The following is an 8,954-nucleotide window of genomic DNA, read 5'->3' as shown; positions in this document are numbered from 1 at the left end:
CCACAAATGGAAGTTGCACATTTATGATTAAGTGTGGGCCCTTTATTCACATGGGTCCAGACTCAAGTTCTAGGCCTATTAGTTCTACTTTGACTATAGGTAAGCTTCAGTCAAGCCTCATTTGCTTTGTCAGGAAAATGGGGAAGATAATGGTAACTACCTAGTGAGAGTGAACACATTTAAAGCACTAAACACAAAGCTTCACATGTGCTAAATGGCAATGTTTGTTGTCCATATTATAAACAGTACACAGGGGATTCCCTGGCAGTTCAGTGGTTAGGACTCAGAGCTTTCACTGTGGGGGTCTGGGTTCAATCTCTGGAACCAAGATCCCACAAACCTTGAGGCACAACAACAACAAAAAATGTACACAGCTGGACTTCTGAACCACTAAAGGCTTATGCAGTTCATGAACACACACACACACACACACACACACACACATTCATGCACCAGGAAAATCAGGCTGCACAGACCTTAGATACCCCCTCTGTATTCATAATTCACTAGCAGACCTGCTGCCCTCCTTCAGTCCCCTACTCCCCCCTTCTCAGCCCGCCCCACAGCTGTGTGGGGGCTGGAGTTCAGCCCCTGGGGGGCTCAGCTAGGATTCTCTGGAGACAGCTTAAGAGGGCATCAACTTGCCCCCTTGACAGCCCCTTATTACCCTTCCATGTCTGGTAATTAGCCACCAGGCAGCCTGGGCTACCCACCCCCCATCCACAACCGCCCCAAAGTTGGGAGGTGAGGGTAGGGACTCCTCAGATCTCATTCACACATAGTTGGGGTAAAACTGCAGATACCAGACTGCTTGGGGATCTCTGGCTCAGAGTTCAGAAGGTCCTGGTCCCCATTTCTTAATGGTGTGTGTAGGGTGTTATGGATGGCCCAATGGGCATCTGACACATGATGGGTACAGGCTGAGGTGCTAGGAGTGCTTTCCTTTATTAATGGCCAGAAAGTCAGGATCACTGAAGAAAGTCACCGAGGGGACATGAGGCTGAGGAGTCTGGGGCCTGGAGAGATGGGGTGGGGCTCACCACTCACTTCCAGGACCCAGAGGGCACACCTGGTCCAAGAGGGAGAGGCATGGTCTCTTGAGTCACAAGGGTCAGAACAGGCACCTGGGGGAGAGTGGGATAGTCATAAGCACCCTCTTCTACGCCACACTCCCAGCCCAGATGGACCCCACCAAGCCCCACCCTCTAGTGTCCCAGGACTCACTGAGAGACTGAGGGAGTGTCCATCAGGTTGTCGGCAGTCATGGGCTAGGGCTGGGGGTCGTGGCTGGCGTGCAGGGCCTGGGGGGCCCGGGGCTGATGCCCTGGCTGGCGTAGTACTCCACCACCTGCCGGGGCACCTCGGCCAGGACACACTTTGCTAGCGCAGAGGGTGAGGCCTGCGTAGGGGTTGGGGTGGGAAAGTGGTTAGGGGAGGTAGAATGAGGGAAGGCGGGGCTCAGGTGAGGGGCAGAGCTTCGGGTGGCCAGCCGGATTCCCGCATCTTTCGTGGGACATCAATCAGGTGGGAGAGATGGGTCAGATCTGGAGGGCAGGAGGAGCTGAGGAGCCCTTCGGCCGGGAAGGGGCTCCGGGCACTCACATCCTTGAAGTCCCGGAACGGCACGAACTGGACGATGTCGCGAGCCGCGGGCACCCCTCGGGGGCAGCGCAAGGTACCATCGTCGCCGTCCAGCAGTCTCATGTCAGAGAAATCGGCATTGCCCACGCCCACAATGATGATGGACATGGGCAGGCGGGAGGCGCGCACGATGGCGGTGCGGGTCTCAGCCATGTCGCTCACCACACCGTCCGTGAGCACCAGCAGCACCGAGTACTTCTGAGGACAGACAGAGTGGGGGAACGGTCAGCTCTGCGGCCTTGGCGCGCCCTGCACCCCCCGCCCCCCACCGGCTCCACCCCCAGGACACCTAACCGTGGCTTGGCCAGTGCTCTGCTCCCGCTGAGCTGGCTCCGCCACGCGGTTGATGATGGGGGCCACGTTGGTGGGGCCATAGAGCTGGATCTGGGGCAGGCAACGGCGGTAGGAGGCAATGACCCCTGAGATCTCTGTGGGCAAAGAGGTGAGAGCGCAGAGATTAGCAGGGAGCTCTTCCAGACTCCTTAAAGTAAGGAGGCATTTCCTTGTCTCAGGACTGCCCTGCCACCATGATCCTCACTAAGCAGGAGAGTTGAATGGTTCAGGTGCTGGTAGAGTTGGGTGGGCAGATATCTGGTCAGGGGCTGAAAGTCTTACCAAATGCATGCAGACACTGGAACCATGAAGGGGCAGGGGGCTGGGCCCATGGGAATGGAGTCTGTGCTCCTGCATGGGAGTGGGCAGCAAGCTGTATGAAGGGAGGCAGGGCTGGTGGGAATCTCCTTTCTTACCTTCACATTCAGGATTTTCAGGGTCAAAGTTGATAGCAAAGTCATGGGACACCTGTGAGGGGAAGGTGAGGCCAGCCAGCGGATGTTTTTCCTTCCTGTCTGAGTCTCCCAGCATCTCCTCTCCTACCCTTGCCCAGCCTACCTCGAAGTTGGGTGGGATTCGAGCTCCAAAGCCAAATGCTGGGAACCGCTTGTCACTGGGGAGAAGAAGAGGCTATGGGGGCCCATCGGGCAAGGCATCCCAGCCCATCCCCCACCCCATCTCCTGCTACCTGTCGTAGTCCTGGCAGATGCCTCCCACTGCACGCAGGGCCTGCAGGTAGTGGTTGGGCTGGCGGGGACTCAGGCAGTGCAGGGACTGGCTGCTCCTTGGGTCCCCATTGGAGGCCGTGAAGTCGATTGCCACCTGGTGCAGACGGGGAGAGGATATGCTGCATCCGTGAGAGCCACCAGGGGGGCTAGGTCAGAGCTAGGGTCTGTAGGGAGGACTAAGGGGAATCTGAGCAAGCCCCCAGGTAGCCTCATCTTGGAGTCAGGTGAGGGGAACAAGCTGACCATGCTAAGGCTCATTAGAGGTCCAAGTAAGGGAAGTGTGGATTCTGGGCTCCTCTGTTCACCAGGGCCTGGCCCTGCCCCCTTGGCTACCTCCCCACCCCAAGACCTTTACCGTGAAGCTGATCTGGCAGCCCCCCATGATGTAATCCAGGAAGGTGTGCACCTTCTCCACCTGGTGGGAAGAGGGGAGATAAGGTGGAATGCTGTCCCTTGAGGAGGGAGCTGGGTGGGGCTTCTGCAGGGGAAATGGAGGGGCCAGAGTTTTTGAGGTTGAAGTTGGTGGTGGATAGGATGAAGGTTCTCAGGTCCCAGGAGCAGGGAAATGCTCTTTGTAATGAGGGCAAGGTTGAATCTGAGGTTGCCATGGGGTTGTGGCGGGTGGGGAAGGGCTTGCTTACCGTGCACTGGGCCAGCACTACGGTCCCTGAGCTCTTGTAATTCTTCTTCTTGTCCCGGTACTTGGGGTTGATACAGTCCCACTGCATCTAGACCCCACATACCCCACAAGCCCAGGGTCTCATCATGTGACCTTTCCTCCCCCTTGCAGTGGAGCCTCCCAGAGCAGGACCCTCACGGCTCAGTCCTTAGGCTGAGCCCTGAGTTTCCCACCCTCTCCACCTCCTGTTGCGTGTGAGGGGCTGTTCAGCATCTCCTTCAGGATTTTCCCAGGGATCTTGATGGGATTCTTGGGGAGGGGAGGGTCTTTGCAATACCTCCTGCCCAGGGTTTGCTGTTCCTTCCTGCATCTCCTGGAAGGTGCTGGTGAACTCGCCAATGAAGTCATGCTTCCCACTGGAGTCATAGTCATACACCAGGAACTGAAAAGGCAAGGGAAAACAGGGACGGGGGTCAGGATCAGAGAGGCTTTGCAGTGGTTCAGTGGGGGCAGGAGGAGGGACTCAGGGAAGTAGGGCCCTAACAGTCACTAGGCCCAAACAGATGTCCTCAATCTGTCCAGAGAAGCCACTTGCTGAACTTCATCCTTTTTTTTTTTTTTTTTTTTATTAGTTGGAGGCTAATTACTTCACAACATTTCAGTGGGTTTTGTCATACATTGATATGAATCAGCCATAGATTTACACGTATTCCCCATCCCGATCCCCCCTCCCTGAACTTCATCCTTTGGCTCGGTCTGGTTGGGACTTGGCCTCTGATAGAAGCTACATTGATATAGGAACATTGAGCTGTGACTGGTTCTTTATCCCACAGTGGGAAAGGGGGAGAGGGAGGGGCCTGCACCCTCAGGTGGACGGTCTCGGGCAGAGGCTGGCTGCTCTACCAGGCTGCCCTTACTCGTGGGGCCTCACCTTGAGAGGCCGGTGGATATCACAGCTGCACAAGGAGTGCAGGGACAGACGGAATGGCTCCCAGCTGGGGTTCAGATTGTTCTTCACCACCTTGGAGAGGCACAGAGAGCTGGTCACCGCCAATGTAGGTTCACGTATTCTGCCCTTCCTCTTGCCTTCCCCACAGCCTCAGGCACCCACCTCCGTCCTCCAGACCAGCTGGTCGCTCTGGTCCCCGTTGGTCTTATAGATCTCCATGAAAGGGTCAGACTTGCTGAACAGGTCCTGGAGACGCAGGGGAAAGGGTCCCTGAGCCTGGTGAGGTTTGAAGGGGAGGTGGCTAACCCCAAGGGTTAGGCTTCCTAACGGTGGAGATGGGGGCCTAAACTCTGGGGTTCCAACCTTGTTGTCCAGCTTGTGGGCTCTGAAGGTGAGCTGCACATAGTCGTTGGTGCCAGATACCTCTTCGGCCACAATCTGCAAGGGGGACACAAGTGGCAGGATTCCCCCACGCCACCCTCACAAAGCCCTTTCCCTTAGGTGGGGGCCAGCCCTGGGGGCAGGATGTCACCACGGTTGTCCCTGCAGGGGTGTTGAATGCCCTGCCCACGGGTGAGTACCGGTGACCTTGCCTACCGTAATGGTGGACTTGCCCGCGTTCTTCCCATTCTTCAGTAGCAGAGGCTTAGTGACCTTGGTTTGTGACACGATCTGGGGATGGAGTTGGAGGGAGACCCAGCTGTGACACCCCCACCTGCTTTGGCCAGGGTACAAGGGACAGGGTAATAAGCGCCCTTTGATCGCTCACAGGGGCTGCACTTGGGCTAGAATTGGATTTAATTTCCATGGCAACCTTAAGAGATCGGCACTGTGATCCCTTGTTGTTTAGATAAGGAAACTAAGACTCAGAGAGGTTAGATATCTAGCCCAAGGCTGCACAGCGGGTGAATGGCGGAGATGGGATCCAACCCCCCAACTGAACTAACTCCGCAGCTTATTCTGTCTTCTTTTGGTTTCCGGAGGCAGAACCTTAGGGGTGGGGGTGGGGGTGGGAGCGCAGACCTGCCCCAGGGTGCACTCGGTGGAGCCGAGGAAGGTGTCGTTGCGGGGACTGGTGGATCCGTCCTCGGCGTCAAACACGTGGAACTGCAGGGGCTGCTTCTCCTCGAAGAAGTACTCCAGGGCCAGCACCCGGGAGAAGACGGGGCTGGAGCAGGAGCGCAGCACCTCTGTGCGCTCCACCTGCGGCAGGAGGGGAGCCCAGCTCTGGGAACCCGGGCTGCTTTGCTCTGTCCTGGACTGCCCCCGGTCTTGCCAGCTTTCCTCAGGTTCCCGTGCCCCAGAGACTGGCTCCTCCCTCCCTGGGCTGAACCCCGAGCTTAGGGTGCTGCCTGCCCCAGGACCATCAGGCCTCTGGGGCTCTCATACTTGGAAGCAGCGCCACTGCCTTTGGGGGCCATCTCAGGACCCCATAGGACCCTGTGAGCTTTGGTCCCTGTGAAATGCTTTGTGTGTGTTGCGATGGCACCCGCATCTCTAGGGTTGCCCACCCAGACTGGAAGAGGCCCCTGAGAGTCCTGACCGTCCCCCGTGGCTGCCCCCACCCAGCTTCCTCCCTCTCAGTCCCGGAGGTCCGTGAAGGAGAGGCCGGCCACTCTCACCTCCACCCACTGCTCATCGGAGTGGAGCTTGAGCAGCACACAGGGGTGGGGCTTGGTGAGTGTGTCTCGGTCGAGGAGGCCGTGGCAGGACACCCGCAGCTCCACTCTCGAGGCCCCCAGCGTCATGGCTGGGGGCTCGGGCACCCAGGCCATCTCTGGGTCAGACATGTCTCTGCGGGGACAGAGCAGACACTGGCCACTGGAAGGGGGACACCTGCCAGAGGAGGGGTCTGTCTCTGGCAGCCCGGGCCCCACCCCCTTGCCCTGCTTCCGGAGGCCCTGGCATCTCAGGATCTTCGTCCCCCTGCCCTCACTCGGCTCGCCCTGAGCTCTGAGCCTCTCACTCTTGCACCGCCCAGGAAGTCCTCTTGTCACCCCTGCTGGCCTTGTGTGCATGGATGGGGCTGGAGAGGGCTTGGGGGTTCCTGGCAGCCTTGGTTCCTGGGCAATCGATTGATCCACACTTTCCGCTACATCAGCGCCTTCTGCTATTTCCCGACTGATGTTTGAGCCAGCGCTGCACTCAGTCTTGGCTTGAGGAAGCCGAACTGGGGCAAGGGGGTGGGGAGGGGAGTGGAGGGGGCCCCGGCAAGCCTGAAGAGGATAGTCAGGAATGGAGGCTGCAGTGGGCAGGAGGAGACAGGTTGGAAGGTGCCCTGCAGGGCTGTCCCCATCCACCTCCCCCGACTCACCTTCTGGTTGGCTGGTGGAAAGGGAGGGGTGGTGGGCTTGCAGAGAAGCAGAGCTCTGCCCCTGCTGAAAGCTCCTCTAGGTTCCTGGCAGTAGCTCCCACTATGACAACACTGGCTTTCCTCCCCACCTCCCTTGTTCTCACACTTCTTGGCAGCACTGGCGCTGTCTCTTAGCGACAGGATTTTTGGGGAGCCTCGGCCCCCTCCATGCTGCCCGTGGGATGCACGCACGCCACCCTCCCCCAACAGTACCAAGCTTCGGGCAGCAGCATGCAGGGGTACGCTGGCCCGAGTTCATGGCCGGTCCATCCATCTCTCTGTGTCTGTCCACTTCTCAGGGTGAGGCTGTCTGATCTCATATCGTGCTTCCCCGGCGAGTGTACGTTGGTGTGTCTGAATGCCCCCACCCCGTGTCTATCCCCTAGTCGGGTGTCTGTCTTCAGGAGGTTGTGACAGTTCCTGTATCTCCCTCAGAACTGGGACCCTTCCCTGGCTGGGTACCCCGTCCCCACAGTGTGTGCCTTTCTGGATTCATGAGGGAGGGTCTGGGTTGGGGGGGGTGGGCTCTGCCTTCTAGCCACAAGTCTCCCAGTTCCCACAGATCCCCTGAGTCGGGCAGGAGCATGTGGTGGTGAGGGTATTGGGCAGGACTGGAGACCTCTCTGGAGGCTGGGGGCGATGTTGTTATGGAGACTGGGCCAGGCTTGGGCTGGGCTGGGGCTGGGCGAGGGATGAAGGGTGGGCTCACCTGGGCTCTAGTCGGGGGCTCCTCTCTCCGGCTCTCTGGCCCTGGCCCTGACTCCCTTGCTGCTCCAGCCGCTGGCGCCGGCTCCGGCTCCGGCTCTGCTTCTATTTATGGGGCCTGGATGGGGAGGGGTGGGGGGGCCGAAGCACCAGCTCCCCCACCCTGCACAGACCGGTTGGGAGGGAGAAGGGGGGCAGGGCCACTGCTTGGGAGGGAGCCACGGAGCCAGGGGAGGAGGGCGGGCTGAGGGTGGCTCGGAGGCAGGACCCCCGCAGACACAGTGACATACATCTTCCCCTCCTGCCACACCCACACCCAGCATCACAGAGAGGCACACATTGCGGTTGTGCGTGCACACACACACATTCACGCCGGGAGCTGATGGAGACATACGCACCCACGACTCACAGGCTCACACACAATCTTGACACAAACAGGTGCCAGCACATAAACTCACCGCGACACCATGACAGTTTCAGCCTTGGGGACGCACGGGGAGACACACCCGGTCTCACGTCGCTCTCCACATCACATTTGTTAAGGACATTCGCAGTCACATACAGAAGAACACAGGGCTATACTTGTCACACACACACATACCCTCATTCACGCCCACCAACCTGAATACAACAGAATGGAGATCTTCACGTGTCCCTTAAAGGACGTTACATATCATGCTGAGCCTCATAGCTTTTATAATTCAAAGTTCCACCTTTTAACAGGGAGACAAGGAAACGGACACAATTGCTTAATAGCACACAGTGTCACATCCCGGTCACGAAGCCCCCTGAAGACAGGGGCTTCCCAGTGTGTGCAGATGTGCTGGACTGATTCCGGAGGCATCTTCCTGGTGCCCGTAACTCACCCCCAACCCTGAGATTCAGCCCATATGGCCACATCCTGTGGGAGGGGCCGTGCCACGCACAGATCTTGAGCAAACAAGACATTAGTCATTCCCTAGTGAGGCCAGGGGAAAGGAGCAATTGTCTGGACGCTGCACGTGAAGACATCTGGGAACATGGCGGTCTGGATGAGTGTGACAGAAGGGTCACCAGGGCACTTCACTTTCCATCCCCAAAGCTGCTCGTGTATTAAGGTAGCAACAATTTACTGAGCATCTCCTGGGTGCCAGGCACTGTGCCAGGGGTTGGGGCTACACTGGGGACTAAGTCACAGCTCCTGCCCCTCGGGGAGGTGTGTGCATATAGAACAAAAGTCCCACAGGGATGATCAGAACAAATGCATTGAGATACGACAGGCAAAAAGTATGCATCTATTGAGGAGGCAATGGGCCACAAGAGGAAGGGCTCAATTTGGATGAGTCAGGGGAAGGCATCAGGAAGGGCTTCACAGAGGAAGAGGCTCTTGAGCAGCATCTTGGATGCTAAGCTAGCATTTGTTAGTACACTGATGGGAAACGATTAATTTTAAACATTGATCTTCTCTCGCTACAGGCACTTCTGCTCACCTGCAGGCCACTCTACTATTGAGATTTCTGACTACTGATGGTGCCCTCGGGATGACACACCACCATTTAATTCCACCATTAGTGAGCCTGCCTGTACATAAACACACACACACATAGCATACTGCTCCCAATCTCCTCCTGGGAAACCAGGACCTCC

The 8,954-nt window shown here is 57.7% G+C and overlaps 1 protein-coding gene across 5 annotated transcripts; it reads right to left on the bottom strand.

Moving 5' to 3' along the window:
• Positions 1-921: 921 nt before the first annotated feature.
• On the bottom strand, positions 922-8,176 carry CPNE6 (copine 6). 5 transcript variants are annotated; one of them, XM_043920893.1, is made up of 18 exons: positions 7,950-8,176; positions 7,333-7,491; positions 5,893-6,064; positions 5,294-5,473; positions 4,868-4,942; positions 4,634-4,708; positions 4,433-4,516; positions 4,253-4,342; positions 3,659-3,763; positions 3,344-3,430; positions 3,058-3,117; positions 2,663-2,796; positions 2,533-2,587; positions 2,391-2,442; positions 1,936-2,069; positions 1,603-1,839; positions 1,225-1,399; positions 922-1,124 (listed from the first exon to the last, which is right to left on the bottom strand). In XM_043920893.1, the coding sequence occupies exons 3-17, from the start codon at positions 6,058-6,060 to the stop codon at positions 1,262-1,264; spliced, it is 1,674 nt and encodes a 557-aa protein (XP_043776828.1). In that variant the 5' UTR covers positions 6,061-6,064; positions 7,333-7,491; positions 7,950-8,176; the 3' UTR covers positions 922-1,124; positions 1,225-1,261. The 5 variants fall into 5 exon arrangements, with proteins under 5 accessions (XP_043776828.1, XP_043776827.1, XP_043776830.1 ...); XM_043920892.1 differs by having other exon boundaries at positions 5,893-6,106; positions 7,333-8,176; XM_043920895.1 differs by lacking the exons at positions 7,333-7,491; positions 7,950-8,176 and adding an exon at positions 6,585-7,306.
• Positions 8,177-8,954: the final 778 nt, after the last annotated feature.

Source organism: Cervus elaphus, chromosome 12 (assembly GCF_910594005.1).
Source record: "Cervus elaphus chromosome 12, mCerEla1.1, whole genome shotgun sequence".
Classification (NCBI taxonomy): Eukaryota; Metazoa; Chordata; class Mammalia; order Artiodactyla; family Cervidae; genus Cervus; species Cervus elaphus.
This window is presented reverse-complemented; position numbering and strand designations above follow the sequence as displayed.

Bases quoted from the DNA above. Each gene is read 5' to 3' on its own strand.
- CPNE6 (XM_043920892.1), bottom strand. From the start codon at position 6,060: ATGTCTGACCCAGAGATGGCCTGGGTGCCCGAGCCCCCAGCCATGACG. The intron at 3,764-4,252 runs GTGAGGCCCCAC...TTGCCTTTTCAG, and splicing joins ATATCCACCGGCCTCTCAAG to TTCCTGGTGTATGACTATGA. The intron at 1,840-1,935 runs GTTAGGTGTCCT...GTCTGTCCTCAG, and splicing joins AGAGCACTGGCCAAGCCACG to AAGTACTCGGTGCTGCTGGT.